Source organism: Moschus berezovskii, chromosome 3 (genome assembly GCF_049115385.1).
Source record: "Moschus berezovskii isolate FMDL1 chromosome 3, NW_MosBer_1.0, whole genome shotgun sequence".
In the NCBI taxonomy this organism is placed as follows: domain Eukaryota; kingdom Metazoa; phylum Chordata; class Mammalia; order Artiodactyla; family Moschidae; genus Moschus; species Moschus berezovskii.
In genome coordinates this window covers 76,706,964-76,726,073 of record NC_142462.1, presented here as the reverse complement: position 1 = coordinate 76,726,073, position 19,110 = coordinate 76,706,964, and the positions used below count along the sequence as shown (strand labels likewise).

General features: G+C 41.0%; 1 protein-coding gene across 4 annotated transcripts in view; it reads left to right on the top strand.

The window, feature by feature from the left end:
• The window catches only part of CREB5 (cAMP responsive element binding protein 5), a 456,686-nt gene that overhangs the window by 92,349 nt on the left and 345,227 nt on the right, over positions 1–19,110 (top strand). For all 4 annotated transcript variants that reach the window (XM_055420962.2, XM_055420959.2, XM_055420958.2 and 1 more), the window contains one exon: positions 7,278–7,399. In XM_055420962.2, coding sequence (XP_055276937.1) covers positions 7,278–7,399 — 122 coding nt within the window. The remainder of the gene's footprint in view (positions 1–7,277; positions 7,400–19,110) is intronic.

Sequence of the window (19,110 nt, the reverse complement as noted above, 5' to 3'; positions counted from 1 at the left end):
CTAGATTTGGTGAGATATACGTATTATTTTTAGCATATTTCAGCCTGAGATTTATGTTTGGATATAAGTCTATGAACTGCTTTTTTATTATATTATTGATTTAACCCTTCAGTCATCAAATAGAAAGAAGAGTCAAACATTCTTAGAAGGAAATTATAACAATGCATTAGCATTTAGAGGAATGAAGAGTTGTGTTTTTAAATCAGACTTTCTCATCCACTGTGATAAGTTGCTATTGGCATTTAGGCTTTGTCAGCTTGTTATTCATGTTTTTAATTGGTCAAGCAAAGTATAATTTTAAAAATTCACCTGACTATGTCAGAGGCCTTGATCAAAAGTCTCCGTTTATATATGAAAAGTTGACTTCTAGTCTATTTAATCTGGAACCCAATTCCTTTTGACAAAGAGTGTAGGAGAACTCGGGCAATTAGTGACTAAGTGGGAGTATTAAGCTTTGGATTCCACTATTCAGGGCAGATTTATGTGGCAAGCAAAGACATGGTTTCACAGTGTTAGTAACACTTTTTACTGGCTTAGCTCCTCTAAACGGAATTAAAATTGTGACTTAATGGCTGTTGGAACTCTTAGGGTTAGGCCATGGCTGATAGTATGCAGGTGTGGAAAATATACTTGTATTTTTAAATCCATACCACTGTCTTCTGGAACCATGTGTTGTGAGAGATGCCCTTATCAGAGCATGCTCTGGTTGACTCACATCCTCTCTAGGGTCTAGAGTGTCTAGTCCACCTGCTGTCTACCTTGACAGTAGATGGATTGCAGTATGTTAGCTAAGAGTGTGAGAGTATGTCTCACCTCTTACTGATCTGAATCACCCCAGTCCAGGTCAGTTTTTAAGTATCCCACAGCTATTGTTAAAAGCCAGAGTTGCTTTGGTTTGTCCCATAGGAACACTGCCTCTTGGGACAGATGTCAGTGTCACTGAGAGGACCCTATTGCTCCTATTGTATATTCACACTCAATAAAAGGCACATTTATTGCAAAGAAGCCTGTCTAGAATTCCATGGAATTCTGTCAGTTGTTACTGATTATTGCTTTTATGAAAGATTATGTATTTTAAAATTCATTTAATATAAACTTTCCTAACTAGAACTCTATTAAAATGCAAGTAAGGGATAAGAATATTTCTATGAAAGCACTGGTTGAAAATAGTGGGATAAATCTGACTATAAAAAGAATATTAAAAATCTCTAAGAGAGATGCCTTTTTTGAGAATCCTAATTCTTACCAAAATAGATAGGCTACTTCTAATATTTTTCTCTGTTGATTTGAGCAGCATTCTTACGGAATTCCATTAAGCCACATTTTGTTGGCTGAAATTGAGTCACGCAAATGATAAAAATACATTGCCTTTAAAAAAATACCCTACAGTTAGAATGGTCACTAATTCAAACTGATCTTTCTTATAACTGGTCTGAACAAGTGAGGCTTTTATACTATCAATTTAATACAGAATGATATAAAATTACTTTATAGAGTCCTTTAGTAATACCATCACTGAGACTATCAGACCAAAAGGAAAAAAGTTTTTGCTTAGGTGACTCACATTTTTTCTCCTCTGGTATATGATGGGAAATCTGCTTTCCCTTTTTTCTTAAATTGATGACTTGTCACCTTGCCTTTTTTATGATTAAAAAAATGAAACATAGACAGACATATAACAAACACAGCTCTGAAACTGAATAAGGTAGCAACCTATTATTAAATGTAAACCAGACTAAACACTTTTTTAAAAGAAGAATTGGGTTTCCTGCTTTAGCTTTGTGCTTGTCATTTAGGCTTTGGAATAATCATACTTGCTGGGACTGAAGCAATTGATGGTAGGCAGACTATGGATTGATTGAAAACTTAGTGAGTAGCTTTTTTTCCTAATAGTTCTAGCCATACACTTGTGGTCCTTCCCAGGTGAGATGTAATGTGATGCAGGATTTTTCATCATAGAAATGAAGGGTAAATTCCTAACTCATAATGCCATATTCGTGGTCCTTTTCCTGGCAGATAGGCAAATAGAGCCTCTGCTCTATTGGCAAATGTCCTTTGCTGAGCTATTTACAGAGGCAGTGATTTTATGAGAAGATGCTCCATTTTCAAGAAATAAACTCATCATTCCAGGAAGGGAACTAGATATTGAAATATGACAAACTTTACAAAAGATATTTTATCCCTTTTGGTGCAAATCTTTCTTGTCTGGTTAGTAAATATATCCCCAAGGATGCTTGAGAGGAGTAGAAGAGGCTAAGATTTCTTGCTTTCACTGGCCCTGGGTGTCTAGGTCTCCTGAGACCTTCGCTTGATGTGCTCTTTGTAGACTGTGAGAAGGTGGCACACAAGCTGTAGCTTCAATGCAGATTTACAAAGGTTATAGCTACAACTCAGGTAGCATTCAGACTCAAAAACTATTAACTTTTAGCTTGAGATTTGGGATTGAAAGTCTTCATCTCTCATTCAGATGGTCCCCACTGGACTAAAAGCACTGAAAGAAAGGGGAGCAGAAGTCCTTAAACGATCATGTCAACTCTGAGTTCCGAGTGGAACCAGTTCCTATAAGTCCTTGGAGTGTAACTCGTCACTACTGAACACACCTTCGATATTATCCACAGATAGAGCATCAGTCACTCTTATTCAGGACATAGAAACTGCTGCCACTATAGATAACTGGTGCATGCTCTTGGTTCTAAATAATGCATAGGTTACAAGAATTTTCACTTTGGCCATGGGTATTACTAACTTATTTCTGGTCTGATCTCAACTGAATAGTTACTTGACAAGGCATTCATGTGGCCAAGAAACTCTGCCTCTTTTATTTAAGCTGCTGATAGATTTAGCTGTTCCCTCTTTTGAAGATTTGCACACTTCCTGGCTTACTTGGAACTGGTACCATGTGGGATCAAAGATGACTTGAGACCCTGTATTAATTCTAATAAATGTTAAAACAAAAGTTAAGCTCCATTTTCTGGTTCCTGTTGTAACTGGAAAGAATAGCTCATTCACAAGAAGAGAATGAATTAAATATTCAGAACAGTGTGCCTTATCTATTCCAAATGTGGATATAAATAAATGTTTTGCCTTGCCTTTACTCTTATCATACAGCAAAGAAAGTCACATTTGGTAACAACTCTGGGGCCCGCCTCTGGGTCTTTGGATCTTGGGAGGAGGGGACCAGCTGTCTTTACTGCCCATGGTTCCTTTTGTTCCATAGCTTTGTCTTCCTGTTGCTGCAGAGATGTTCTTCATGATGGATGGTGCTGTTGCTACCCTGTGCCATGCTCCTTCAGTCTCCTTTGTTGATATATGTGGGTGTATGTGGGTATCTGGGAATAATTTTGCTTTAGCGAAGATAGAAAACATTTCTCAACTTTGCTTGGGGCTTGGGTCCCCAAATGCCAACCTGAATTCAATTTTATGGACCATCTCATGAACTTGTCCCGGAGTTCAGGAGTCTTATAGAGCTTCTAGGATTACTATTCTCTCTACCCGGAATCACGGCCCTCAACTTGTAAATCTCCAACGTAGAAGCATAGAGAAATAAAAGGAAAAATAAAACCTGGCAAACTAAATTCCTATTGATGACAAGTGGTCTAAAATTTCAGTTCTGTTATGTGATACTTTCTCAGGTTTTTTTAGTCACAAAAATGTTCTTGCCGGATAGTGAAGAGTCTGTAGGCTTGTAGTGTAGTTCTATTGTGTGAAGGATATAAATGATTCCAAGATATTTCAAAAGAACCAAGGAGTGTAAGGATTGCTCATTCAGTTCAGTTCAGTCGCTCAGTCGTGTCCGACTCTCCGCGACCCCATGAATCACAGCATGCCAGGCCTCCCTGTCCATCACCAACTCCCAGAGTTCACTCAAACCCATGTCCACTGAGTCAGTGATGCCATCCAGCCATCTCATTCTCTGTCATCCCCGTCTCCTCCCGCCCCCAATCCCTCCCAGCATCAGAGTCTTTTCCAGTGAGTCAACTCGTTGCATGAGGTGGCCAAAGTATTGGAGTTTCACCTTCAGCATCAGTCCTTCCAATGAACACCCAGGATTGATCTCCTTTAGAATGGGCTGGTTGGATCTCCTTACCAATATAATTATATGACTCCATTTCTAAATGGTGCCCAAGGTGAGTTTCAGTTTCCTGGTAAGTAAAATGGAGGCAGTAATTTTTACCTAATGTGGTTGGTGTGAAAATTAATGAAATGATGCAACAAAATACTTAGCAGTATGTTTGGCATGGAACAGTGTGAAAGGATTAGTTACTCAGTCTTTTCCGACTCTTTGTGACCCCATGGACTATAACCCGCCAGGCTCCTCTGTCCATGGCATTCTCTAGGCAAGAATACTGGAGTGTATTGAAATTCCTTTCTCCATGGGATCTTCCCAACCCAGGGATCGAACCTGGGTCTCCTGCATGGTAGGCAGATTATTTGCAGTTTGGAATGGAATAAGCAGCCAATAAAGGTGCAGCCGTACACACGAACACACACACACACACTTTTATTTCCACTGTCAGTTCTTGTCCACTTACACCCTCTGTTTATAAAACTCTGTCCAGCCCTTACTCTGGCCCAGTTTCTAGTACCTAACCAGTTGTTACTGGTGTTTCTGTCCTACTGTTCTTTACATGGTCACACATATCTTTAACCTACTACAGTGACTTTCGAAGGGAACCCAGTTATGGTGGGGATTTTATGATTCAAACCTTGTTTGAAAGATGATGAACATGTCCAGAGAATGTAGGTAATTTTCCATAAATCACACGATTATCAAATCTAGATTTCTGAGTTGTCAATGTTGTCTTTTACTCTTGTACCCAAGACCTTTGGACCTATAAGGAGAGTCTGGGCAAAGCATGGGATTTAGATTGAGAAAGGATTATGGTCATAGGTAAGAGAGGACTTAATAGTGATAAGAAGGTTATAAATCATGTGACCTTGTGCAAAGTACTTATTTCTCCTGTTTTAAAATAACATATATCCTGCTTACCTCATAGGATCTTGTGAGATCTGGGTTCTAGACAATGTGGGTGAAAATGTTTGTGAACTGCAAAATGCTGCATAAATACTAATTTTATTATAAACACATAACCCTGAGTGGTATATATAACTGTTATAAATGTGTATGGATATGTAGGCATATGTGTGCATGCGTGCTAAGTTGCTTCAGTTGTTGCTAAGTTGCTCTTTGTGACCCTATGGACTGTAGCCTGCCAGGCTCCTCTGTCCCTGGGATTCTCCAGACAACAATATTGGAGTGGATTGCCAAGCCCTCCTCCAGGGGATCTTCCCAACCCAGGAATCAAACCCGCATCTCTTATGTCTCCTGCATTGGCAGGAAGATTCTTTGTTACTAGCTCCACTAGGGAAGCCCATGTAGGAATATATAAAACCATTTTTAGCAAAACCCAATCCTTTGCATATCTTTTATCTGTACTGTCCAATTTATAATCATCTGGCTCTCCTACCAGCTCTCCATGTACTACAAAGGGAGCTCAATATCTTGGAGACTAAACTCCAATACTTTGGCCACCTCATATGAAGAGTTGACTCACTAGAGAAGACTCTGATGCTGGGAGGGATTGGGGGCAGGAGGAGAAGGGGACAACAGAGAATGAGATGGCTGGATGGCATCACCGACTCGATGGACATGAGTTTGAGTGAACTCCGGGAGTTGGTGATGGACAGGGAGGCCTGGAGTGCTATGATTCATGGGGTCGCAAAGAGTCGGACACGACTGAGTGACTGAACTGAACTGAACTGACTGAGACTAAGAATGGGGAAGAATGCAGGTAGATATTTTGTTGCATTTGAATCCAAGCCAACCATTTGGGTCCTTAAAGGTAGGAAAGCCCCATGCCCATAGTGTATCAGGAGACATTGCCTTGGAAAAGCTCATTAAATGGAAATATCAAGTCTTTTTCTGCTGTATAGATATTAAGATTATCCTTTGACTTTCAATAGATAGTTTACTAAAATTAACTACTCTCTTTATGATTTAGAAAATGAAATAGGATTCTAGTTTCTGGTCATATAGGAATATATAAAGAGAATGCCGAAACTGCAATTTCATTGCAACTTGGGGACCTTCTGCAGTTGACTTTTGTCGATGACTTAGAGGACTGTCCAGAAAGAGATTTGAGGCTGAATGTAGATCGTTGGACAGTGTTGTAATCCATCTAGCAGTGTCTGTCATAGACTCAGATGGGAATAATGCATGTACATAATGGAAATAGCACCAAGCCCTTGGTTATAATACCAGGGTTGCTACATCTACCCAGATGATCTTGAATAAGACCCTTAATCACTCAGAGCTTCAGTTTTCTTCACTTGCAAAACAATTGACGTGGCCAGACTTCCCACTGGGAAGTGGTCCTCTCTGTTTTTTTAATCTTCTGTTACTGAGAGAAGTGTAGTTAACACAGTTTTATTCTTGTTCATGCAAGTATACTTTTACTAGGAATATAACTATCTTTAATAATTACAAAAGTGTGATTCTACCCTGCTTACCTGTAGGATCTTCTGAGACCCAGAGTCTAGAGAATGTGTACATAATATTAAGACACAAATAGTGGCTTCTGATCCTCCAGTTTTTGAAATAGTAAACTCTCCAGACCATCAAGAATATGAAAGAAATTCTATTCCTTTAAAAATGTCTTCTCTGAACATTCTTTTGGCTATAGCAGAGGAAAATAAAATTAATAATTATATTTTTGAGGGATGGAAGCTAAATGTGTTTGTCTTGGAACCATTCATCATCCTTCTGTGACTCTCAAAATGAGACAGAGAATTGCTAAATCTTTATTCTCCATTAAGAAAAAGGAATCAAATGTGTGCTTTCCTCTTTTTGTTTAATAGAAACATTTATTAAATATTTTATTTTCCCAGATCCCTAAAGTCAGGCTTAACACTGACTCTAGACTTTTTTTGGCCTTATTTTAGCAAAATTGTTTTTTCCAATTAAAAAATTCTACACATTGCAACATGTATTCAAATGATATGAACCCCAGAAAGTCAACAGTGGCATCTCCTCACCTGAAGTTTTCCAGAGGGAACCCCTTATGAGCTGCAGGCTTCTACACATCATATTCTTTCTCTGGGCTTTGTGGTTTTATTTTATCCCATATTCTAATTTTATGTAAAGGGCTGGAAAGTTATGGATGGCCGCTCAGCATCGTCATTAAGGCTAGTGGAGGAGACTAGTGAATTTAGGTCTTGCTTGTCATTGGCTTTTGAGGAAAAGATCCCCTGTCTAATCACTTGGTCTTTGTTTTCAGATCAAACTCCAACCCCAACGAGATTCCTGAAGAACTGCGAGGAGGTGGGGCTCTTCAATGAGTTGGACTGCTCCCTAGAGCATGAGTTCAGGAAGGCTCAGGAGGAAGAGAGCAGCAAGCGGGTAGGTTCCCTTGGATAGATGCCTGGACAAGTGTTTCCTCTAGCACCTGCTAGACATGTCTGTGTTGAAACTAGGTGGCATTGTGTGTTGTGCTGATGTGGCTCTAAAACAGCATTTTATCCATTTGCAAGTGCTTTATGGTTTTTTTTTTTGTAATGGATGAATCTCTGGTTGTGGTAGAAAAATCATGGGAAAAGCAGATTATATGAAATATGGAATTCAAGCCAAAATATTATCCTGATTCTTTTTTTTTTTAATTGGAGGATAATTGCTTTACAGTGTTGTGGTGGTCTCTGTCATACATCAGCACGCATCATAATTATTCTTGACTTGAGTCAGATAAACTCATGGAATTTTCCATTCAAAACTAGTTGTTTTACTTTGCTAAATAATAGCGACATTTCCATGGGTGGTAAGTGCAGAAGACAAGGACCAGAGGGTAAGACGACCAGTGAAGGATCATAGCAGTAGGAGAGAGGATTTCATCTGATCTTGACCCAGGCTATTAACTGTCTGATTTCTGTCATCTTCTTGTGTCTCTCTACCACATTTCACAGTTCCTTCTTGGTCATATTATTGTGTATTTGTTGTTGTTGAAATAAATAGATTCACTATAAGTGTGCATTATTTGTTCTTACAAATGTGGAAAATCTACCTTATGAATCCCTCCAGAATATACTTTTTTTTATTGTAATTTTGTGCTGGCATTTAAAAATCACTGTATCAGATTAAGGAAAAGAAATGGAGGCAGAAGTAAATAAGATAATGAAGCTTTTTAGTATTTTTTAGTTTGTTTTTATAGACCATTATTGAATGCCCACAGTGTACTAAACAACAAATTAGACATATCCCATGACCAGAGACTTAAACTGTGAAAGCTGGTTGAAAGGAGGTACCAGCTACATTGTAATGGATTCTGAATTTCCAGCTGTTCCATCCGGAAAAGAAATTTTAAAAGGCTCTGATATTTCTCTAAGTGTTTCAAAACCTTTGAATCTCCCTCTATGTGAAATTATAATAATCCCTCTCCACCAGATTTTTCGTGTCACATTCTCACATCACAATAGCCGAGGGTCTGTATTCAGTCTGTACTGCTTTAGGAAAAATCCTGAAAATAGGTTACAAGAGGGATATAAAATCTCACGCAACTAACTCATTTTATTTATAATTAGTTATTCATACTTGATCATCTCCTACCTCCCCAGCCCCAACCCATTGAAGGGCCTTTTTTTTTTCTTTTTTTAAAACAAACACTTCTTTAGCACTTATTTGCCAGATGCTGTTCTGAGTACTTAAAATTTTTAACTAAATAAAAATAGAAGGCATGCATTCTATATTTCATTGCAATAGAAATAGATTTTTAAAAACCATAAAAATAGCAAGGAAGAGAGGAACCCAAAAGTCTAGTAAGTTTACTCTGGTTGAGTAATAAATTTAGCTCTCCTGATGGACATGACATATGTAGACAACTGAGAGATTAAGTTCATTCATTCCTTGAGATAGTTAAGATTGGCTTCTTCCAAACTATAAGTAAGGTATATACTTGGTCCATATTTTCTTCATTTCTGACAGGAGGGTTTTAGTCAAAGTGTAGGCCCTTGATTTTCCTGAAGATATTTACCAAGAACAGCAGCTTTAGAAGCCCATGATCAGGTTGTGGTTTTAGATCTTCTTTGCATAGTACTCACCATCTCCTATATGAAGCCCCAGGGGAGGAAATTCTTACAGATCTGAATTCCAGGAAATGGTTTGCTTCCCCTGAGGAACTGAAATATTTTCTCCTTGTGGACATGAGAATTCTGTAACCAGTTCTGTTTCTCTTTTTGCTCTGACTGCTTGATTAACACAAAGCCAAACTGACTGTTTAACTTTGAGAACTTTTTAGAACACAGTAATGATCATTTTACTTCCCCACAGACTAGACTTTCAGTTCCAGTTTATATTTCCTCTGGTCCCAATTTTTAATGTAGAATGATATTTTCATGATCTCCATTTTCTTTGTGCGTGTGAGTTGCTTTTGATTCTCTGTGGGTTGAGTACCAAAAAGTATTAAAATACTCAGGCAAGCAAAGTTGAGGAGGACTGTTGCCATTGAAATATGTTTTTCTTCTCTTTCAAATGCTAGTGTCTAATGTTAGCAACATTAGTCATGTGATGACTTTGAAAAGGGTATGTGGGTGGGGGATCCTGTAGCCAGCTTCCCCCATGGTTTTGGGGTGGGCCCCTCAGGAGACCAATGTCTCACACCCCAACTTCGCTTACACGCACTGGAAGTTGGACAGCATTCAGACTGTTCAAGTTTCCTCTTCCACTGCCTTGATCAAATCAGTGGGCCAAATCCAGCCTCAGTGGCCATGTTTACACAAGTAGGCACTTTCTTGAGGCCTAAGGCAGGGTGACTCATCCAACGGCCAAATGAGCTGTGTTGGTGACTTCTTGTGTATGTTGGTGTGTTGGTGATTTCCTTGGAAGCCACATGGTGGGGAAATGAGGAGTAGGAGATGCTCTCTCATCTGCCAACATATTTATACTCATCCCTTCAACCACATTTCTCCAGCTTCCAACGTCCTTGGCACACTGTCACCACCATCTCCTACTTCATTTATTTGTTCCCTGCTTGAATAGTAGGAATACGAGTTCTTTTTTAAAAAAACTATTTTGGTTGGGAGGCATGTGGGATCTTAGTTCCCTGACCAGGGAGTGAATCTGTGCCCCCAGTATTGGAAGCATGGAGTCTTAAACAATGAACCCCCGGGAAGTCCTGGAATACAAGTTCTTTTTTCAGGGCATACCCTATCATTATTAAGTTCTGTCTCCTCCTTTGTCCCTTTGGCTGCACATTCAGATAACAATTCCTTTTTAATTCTACATTCCAACTCTCTTCTAATTTATTTTCCTCTGAAACTGTTAATAGAAGATTTGCATTAGTTCCCTTATGCTAAATCACTTCAGTCATGTCTGAGTCTTTGTGATCCTATGGACCATAGGCTGCCAGGCTCCTCTGTCCATGGGATTCCCCAGGCAAGAATGGAGTGGGTTGCCATGCTCTCTTCCAGGGGATCCTCCCAACCCAGGGATCAAACCCATTGGCAGGTGGGTTCTTTACCACTAGTGCCACTTGGGAAGCCCATTAGTTCCCTCAGCAAGTTTTATTTTGTAAAATGGGAGATGGATTTGTTTATATGGAAATTTTGGTTTAAAAAGATTTTTGCTTGAAATTGCTAACTACTTTATACAGAAATGTTAGAAAGACTGAGCTGGTCCTTTCCTCCACCTTTAAAATTCTAGCTGAAGTTTGGTCTAGAAAATTCTATCAAAGAGCAAATAGGGAGTTGATCATTGTTTAGCCCGTGTGGCTGTCTGTCGGGAAAAATTCTATTCGACAGACTATCTTTAATTCTGATACATTTCCAAAAGCATCCCAATATGTGTATAGAGTGAGGACAGGCTAGAGGCAGGTAATGACCAATGGAAAAAGCCCCAGTGTCTGTATCCACAGCATGTATTATATAGCAGATGACGCATCCATAATTGCCTCATCCTTCCACCTTAGCACAAACCCATAGCTTCAAAACTCTTTAATTAGAGATATATTTTTTTCTCTTGAAAAAGCATTCCTCACTAGCAGTATCACGGATCTCAACTTGCCTTGTCAGGCTAGTGCATGTCCTGAAACAGATGAGAAACTTTTGTTCATCATTTATTCATGCAATAAATATGTTTGAGAGTCCATCATGTGCTAGGCACTGTTCGGGGCACTGGTGAATATTCTATGGACTAAAGCTGATTTTAAAACAGAAAACAAAAAATCCTTGACTTCAGGTTACTTACGTCTCATGGGCAAGATAAACAGTAAACAAGTGAAAACAATAGAATATATAGCATGTCCAAAGGTGATAAGTGCTGTAGAGAAAAATATTTCAGGGAAGGGGCACAGGGAGTGTTGGGAGTGATCTAGAGGGCATCACTGGTGAGCGGACATGCAACTGTGACCTGAAGGAGGAAGAAGTCTGGACCAGGTGTGTACTGGGGAGGAGAGTAGACAGAGCAATAAGTGCAATGTCCTGAGGCTGGGGGGTGCTCTTTGCTGGAGGAACAGCAAAGAGCAGGGTGTGCAGTGATGGGCAGAGTGGGCATGCAGTGTCATATCCAAGAAGGCTGAGTAGGCTTTAGTCTGAGTGAGATAGAGAACCACAGGACAACTGTAAGGAGAGGTATCATAGCATCTGACTTACATATAGCACATCTCCTATATACGAACGAGTTCCATTCCTAGACAGCGTAAGTAAAATTTGTTTCTAAGTCCAATAAAGTTAGCCTAGATACCCAACGAACACAATCACTTATAAAGTACTGTACTGTAATAGGTTTCACACAATAATACATAAAAAACAAACCCCCCAAATAAAGAAAATATTTTAAATCTTACAGTGCAGTACCTTGAAAAGTTCAGTAATACAGTACAACAGCTGGTACTTCTTAGCAGTGCCAGCTATGTCACCACTGCTTTTATACATTTTTGTGGACATACTGGGCTTGAAATAAAGATGCTGCAGTACTGAAATCTATACAGTACTCTACAGTAAAGTACACAAAAGCACAACCACATGTAGAGGATGCACACATGTGACAGTATTATCCCAGACATGTGAACTAACCTACATGATTGGACATGCAAATACATGTTCGAATCTTTGAAATTTCACAACTTGAAGGTTTGTATATAGGGGACTTACTGTGTGAGAAAATTTACTAGGCTGCCAAGTTGAAAGTAAACTGTTAGAAGGAAATAGCAAAGTGAGAACAGTTAGGAGGGTATTCAAAGAATCTAGGTTAAAGATGATGGCAGGTTGATCCAAAGTGCAGATGGAAGGGGAGGTTAGATTCTGGATTAATTTGAAGATAGAGCCAACAGGAATCAGTGATGGATTAGGTCTGGGAAGTAATAGATGGAATTCAGAATAAAACCAGGTTTTTGACCTCAGCAACTGAAAGGATGGAGTTGCCTGTGGGAGAAACAAGTTTGAAGGGCAAATTGAGGAGACTGTTTGCAAACTTGTTAAGTGGAAATATCTACTGGGCAGATGAATATATAGATATGTAATACAGGACCTGTCTAAAGATGTAAGTTGGTGGGTCATTGGCTTGTTGTTATTGTTGTTTAGTCACTAATTCGTGTTCAGCTACTTTGCAACCCCATGGACTGTAGCTTGCCAGGCTCCTCTATCCATGAAATTTCCCAGACAAGAATACTGGAATGGGTTGCCTTTTCCTTCTCCAGGGGATCTTCCTGACCTAGGGAATCTTCCCAGCTCAGGGATCAAACCCATGTCTTCTGCACTGGCAGGCAGATTCTTTACCACTGAGCCACCTGGGAGGTGGTGTTTAAACGCCTGAGACTCAATGGAATGACCTGGGCTAGGAGTGAATGGAGATGAGGTAGAGAAGAGGTCTGAGTATGGAACTTGGCAGAGTCCTCCAGAATCCTCAAAAACAGAGTCTTCAACTCTCCTCAGTGGTCAGAGATGACACAGAAGACTATGAGACATAAAGAGTCAAGTATGGGAACCCAGGCAGTAATACTGAATAAACACCAGTAACTGACAATCTGCATGTTGATCTCATGTTCCACATTAGTGGAAAAAACAAAAGATTTTTTTTTAAATGATGAATTGACCTTTCACATTTGATTTCTTTTTTACAAAAGAGATCCAACAGTGCCTATCAAGGAGGAGAGGGATAGCTTCATCATGTGATAACAGTTGTGTGTGAGTGTGTGTGTGTGTGTGTGTGTGTGTGTGTGTGTAAGAAAGGAAGAGGAGTTGAGAGTACTAGAAATGAACTCCTTTATCTTGCTGAGAGAAATATAACATTACAGCCTAACATAGTGAAGGACCCTGAAGATGAAAAGCACGGTATATAAGTGCTAAGTGTTGTTATTCTCCCTTAGGACCTAAATCTGACTCATTATGCTGATGCAGCAATAGCAAATTAGGACATTTCCATCCTCTAGAATTCCTACCCAAATGATGAAAAGTGCAGTCTATTCCCAGAGGGTGTTGACTGTTTAACACATGGGAACAGGGGACAAGTTACAATCTTAAGATCTTGGATCCCAGCTCAACAGGAGTCATGGAACAGGGCATGGCCAGGTCAGCCTCAGCTCAGAAAAGTCAGCTGCTCAATCTGATTAAATTCTGTACCTGGAAATCATGTTACCCGACACCACCAGTTACTTGGGGAGAGAGGGCGCAGAGAGGGAGGTGCTCCGCCTTCGTTACAGTCTTGCTGTATTAGCTACTAGTGGGCACGGTTGCTCTCTGGGGAAGGTGTGAGTGGCAATGTGTGGGTGGCACTGGGTGAAAAATACGAGATAGCAAGTTGAGCAGACTTGCAACAGCTGTATATTTCCAGTTATGTTAACATGTTGTTTCTATATTTGTGTAATACAGCCTCTCTCCCCGCCTTTTCTCCCCAGCCCCTGTCTTACATGTCTGGAGAAAAATAAAATTCTGAAATCTAAACTTGGTTTTATCCTAGTTTTGAAAATGCCACCATGTTCTCTAAATTCTAGTAGATGATATTGTATTTCATCTTTTCATGCCTTTAAAAAAAAATCAGCATGACTGAAAGGAAATACCCACTGGGAACATCATGAGAGATGATGGCCTATTTCTTCCCCCCATCCCAATAACTGGAAAATCTAACCCTTGTATCTTAAGGATTCTCTTGTCCTCCCCCTCCGTTTCAGCACACTAGTCATGTGAGCACTTTCTGCTTTCTCCTTAAATTTTGCCCTCAGCTTAGATGGAATTTGATGCTGGAAGAGAAGTTGGCTTGGTCTTTGTATCCCACTCAGGGGAATGACTAAACTAGTGGATGAACTGGAAGCTAGTTCATGAGTTTTGGTTCCCTGGGATTTAGGATTAATGAGCACAATCTCAACAGAGATTATTAAGAGTTGGTATCCACTTCCACATATGTCAATGAATCATGAGGTGATCTCAGCCTCAATTTAAAATGGAGTGGAAATGAAAAACAACTCATAGAATTGTTTATTCATTTGTTTGTCTTGTGAGTTTTTTTTTTTTTGTAGAAAGTCATGATATGCTCAGAGTTGCAAAATCCATCATCTTTGCCTTGCAAAGAGTGAGCACATAAAATCAAATCCCTTTTACATGAATGATGAGGAAGGCCCATGGCTTGGAGGAGAACTGACCCAGATGGGTACTTGGGGTTTGCTCATCTCCTCCCTTAGACAGTTTGTGTATTTGTCTAACTTGGACCTTAATGGATGAGTCTTCACAACATAACCTTCACATTATAGACAAAACATCTCTTGAGCATGAGGGTTTACTTTCTAATGCTAAATCATCTGGCCATTCATGGCCCTGCCTTTAGCCAGTGTTAGGAGCCAAATTATTAGGGAATGGTGGTATTTATAATGGCAAATAAATGTCTCTTAGCTTGTGAATGGCAGATTTTATTGTCCTTGAGCTCATTTTCTTTTTTGTCATGGGTCTTATTTATATTTGCTATCACATGATGTTTGTTCTAGAAAGACTGAGGTATCTGCCCAAGTCTTTCCGAGAACCAAACGAGGTTTTCAGAGGCTTAAGTTTGATTAGAAAAGTTTGCATTCATTCCATGCAGAAATGAGTATTCTCCTAAGAGGTGCTGATGTTGTCATTTGAAGGTGAGGAATAGAAGAGATTTGGAAGAGTGGATTATAAGATACAGCATGAAGATTGCTAGAGGAAACTTGGCATTGATTTTGGGAACCTCTATTTGTGTTGGAAATGTTGAGGAATACAGCAGTATTTTCTCACACCAGGATTTCCTGTTCAGTTGTGACTAGGTATGGTAATAATCAAGTATCTCTATACCTTTGAAGCATATCTGACACATCTGACATTTTGAACATGTTGTTAATGATAACTTTGATTTTGGTCTCTTTTGTTAACAGGGAATGATTATAGGTGGTTATGGCAGTGCTATGTTCCCCATGTTAAATACAGAAGAATAAACTTGTTAGAGACAAGAAGAGTTGATAGGTGCTCATTAAGGGGACTAGCAGTAGGGATGATGGATTCTGGCTTTTCTCCTACCTTCTCTGTCTTCTCTCTGCTTCCTTGTGTTTTGCTGTATCCACTTCCAGATGGTTTTTGTTTACACCTTCTCTTCAGAAAACTCATACGTTCTCATAACCCAACCATCAACCTTACCCAACAGTTCCTTTATCTGTGCATCTGGTCCTCACCATCTCTACTCTCCAGCCATTACTAGCAATCTCATTTGGATATGCCCCTGGTGTTTATAACTCATTATGCCCAGTACTGTGCTCAAAGCTTTCCTGTACAAACTCACTGCCACACGGAGCCCCACCCTCTGTCTGGGTCTGTCAGAGGCACAGTTCATCCACCTTGTGCGTGCATGCTAAGTCACTTCAGTTGTGTCTGACTCTGCGCAACCCTATGGACTACAGCCTGCCAGGCTCCTCTGTCCAAGGGATTCTCCAGGCAAGAATACTGGAGCGGGTTGCCATGCCCTCCTCCAGGGAATCTTTCCGACCCAGGGATCAAACCTGTGTCTCTTATGACCCCTGCATTGGCAGGCGGATTCTTTACCACTAGTGCCACCTGGGAAGCCCTCATCCACCTTAGGGGGCAGCTTTATCTACCCTCTGTCCTTTGCCCCCCTCACTGGGTCCCATCAAATTCCTTAGGCCAGAGTCCTCATGTCTTCTCTTTATTTTCCATTTCTATCACCTCAAGTCTAGCCCATTGTTACTTCCTACTGAGTTACCCCTGAGCATTCTAAGATGTTTTGACTTGTAACCCAACTTTAAAGAGATACCTGGATTTAAGTATTATCACAAAATTAGATGTATTTTTTAACAAGTGAAAACAAATGTTTATCTGTTAAAAAAAATCACTGTTGAAAGTGTTTGCCTCTTACTTGTGGTTAAGTTGAAAGTTCCTCCAGGTATTGTCTTTGTTAATAGGTAGAGGGGTTGGTGTAGGATGTCATCAGTATAAAAGGGAGTGTGTTGGGACCTGTTAAACACAGTTTTGATTCTAGGAGACTCTGTGCATGGAATGCATCTAAAAGTTCCTAAGCAGAGATGGGGCTTCCCAGGTGGCAGTAGTGGTAACGAATCTTCCTGCCAATGCAGAAGCAAGAGATGTGCGTTTGGTCCCTAGGTCAGGAAGATCCCCTGGAGTAGGAAATGGCAAGCCACTCCAGTATTCTTGCCTGGAAAATCCCCTGGGAGAGGAGGCCTCAAAGAATTGGACATAACTGAGCGATCGAGCATATATACCACACGCACACGCACACACACACACACACACAAAAGCAGGGATAGGGCGGGATGGGAAGAGGCACTTAAAAAATGACTAAGAAAAGAAGCTGAAGATGGCCCCAAACACAATGGAGCCCTGATGCTCCCCCGGCAAGCCAGACTCGGGTTGTGCAGATGGCTTGTTTGGCCTGCCTTCCCATCAGGATGCCTGACTGTAGCTGAAAATTAGCCCGATTGAATTATTTGTCTGGGAGGCTACTCACTAAAATAATTATGAATCTCAGCTCTAAGAGTCGAGAAAAGGGCAGCTTTTCCCCGCTGGAGACTTTCTCATGGGGTAGTTTTCCCATTTGGGGTTTGGTTGGGATCTCAGCTGGTTATAGTCACTATTTACCTGTCTGCTGCTGCTGCTGCTAAGTCACTTCAGTCGTGTCCGACTCTGTGTGACCCCATAGACGGAAGCCCACCAGGCTCCCCCATCCCATCCCTGGGATTCTCCAGGCAAGAACACTGGAGTGGGTTGCCATTTCCTTCTCCAATGCATGAAAGTGAAAAGTGAAAGTGAAGTTGCTCAGTCGTGTCCGACCCTTAGCGACCCCATGAACTGCAGCCTACCAGGCTCCTCCATCCATGGGATTTTCTAGGCAATAGTACTGGAGTGGCTTGCCATTGCCTTCCCCCATTTACCTGTCTAGAAGGTAGTAAAGCCAAGCTTGGATTTCAAAATACTAACCCAAGTGGAATAACAATGGCGAATGGACATTCTCCTCTGAAAGAATCTATTTGTAGCTATGAGTAATTCCGAACTCGAAACCCACCAGACAGGTTGGCTCGTGTGTACCTGGAGACAGGAGGCTTCGCATCTGCTGAGGGAGTGAGTCTTGTCCTCCATGAGGCCCTGCATTCATGCTTCTGAAAGCAGGCAGGGAAACAGATCTGTTTTCTGGGCTGGATTAAAACAAAATGACTAAAAGATGAAGCTTCCGTTCTGGGCAAAAAAACAGCACTCATATTTAGAAAATTGGACCACATGTTAGTTGGCACTGAGCGTCTGCAGCTAAGAATCACTTACCTGGGCCCCTCACAGAGACATGAGAAAAAAATTGACCCTGTGAAAGAGAAAAGGAAAAGAATATAATAGTTGTGAGAGTCTCTGCTTCCATCATCTCATAAATCCAGGTGAACATTAAGTGTGGTTAGGAGCAGGTATGGGAGTGATTTACTCTGGGAACCCCGCTTTAGCATTTGTGTGCTGTTAAGTTATTTCCATACTGATAAGGCTGAGGCCAGGAACTGAGATTCCATACATTCTTCCTGTCCATATTTCCAGCACATTGACTGTCAGCTCAAACCTGGGGTATTGACTGATTTTAGCGCCAGAACCCTGGAGGGACATTTTCCTTGTTTAAACCAACTACCCGGAGAAGGCGATGGCACCCCACTCTAGTTCTCTTGCCTGGAAAATCCCATGGGCGGAGGAGCCTGGTAGGCTGCAGTCCATGGGGTTGCAAAGAGTCGGACACGACTGAGCAACTTCACTTTCACTTTTCACTTTCATGCATTGGAGAAGGAAATGGCAACCCACTCCAGTGTTCTTGCCTGGAGAATCCCAGGGACGGGGGAGCCTGGTGGGCTGCCGTCTATGGGGTCGCACAGAGTCGGACACAACTGAAGTGACCTAGCAGCAGCAGCAAACCAACTACCACCGAAACCCAAAAGCCTAGGGGTTTATGAAATGGTGGATTTTTCTCCCCTGGAAACACCTTCCTACACTTTGAGGAGCTGGCTGTCCCGCTGACCCAGAGGGGCTCATAAACTATTTGGATTGGAGCGGGGTCAGAACATTCCCTGGGTACCCAGGCACAGTGTCATCTGCTGGTGCTTTACTTTAGGACTAGGATGATCCTCGCATCCCAGGAATATCAACTGCAGTCTTCCCCAGAACACCGCTGGGCTTCCCTTTGTTCTCTGTTTTCTGGGATATGAAAGCCTATTTTTAGCCCAGGTGAACTTGGGGCTCTTCTATCTGATGGGGCCAGTTTCTCATTTGTCTCTAGAGTGAAATGAAATGCTGAAAGGTCTTTACATTCAGTGTCTCCTCTAAGGACACATTTTCTAATAAAACTCACTAGCATTGGCAGAATCAGACTCTTGTGTACACAGATGATGTTTTGCCTTTTGACCTGAAGGCGAATGTGAGCTGTTTTATTGGACAGCTTTGGTGTTAGAAGGATGGCTCTTCCCACCTGCAAGCTCTCCCTTCATTGTCTGGCTTGGTGGATGCTTCCCCAGTCTTCTTCGTGAAGTGGGGTGAACCCTGCATTTGGGTTCCATGTGGCTGCAGCCCAAGCATCCCTGAGATCTGAGTCACGGGCAGAGCACACCATCTGTTACATGAAAACTTTGA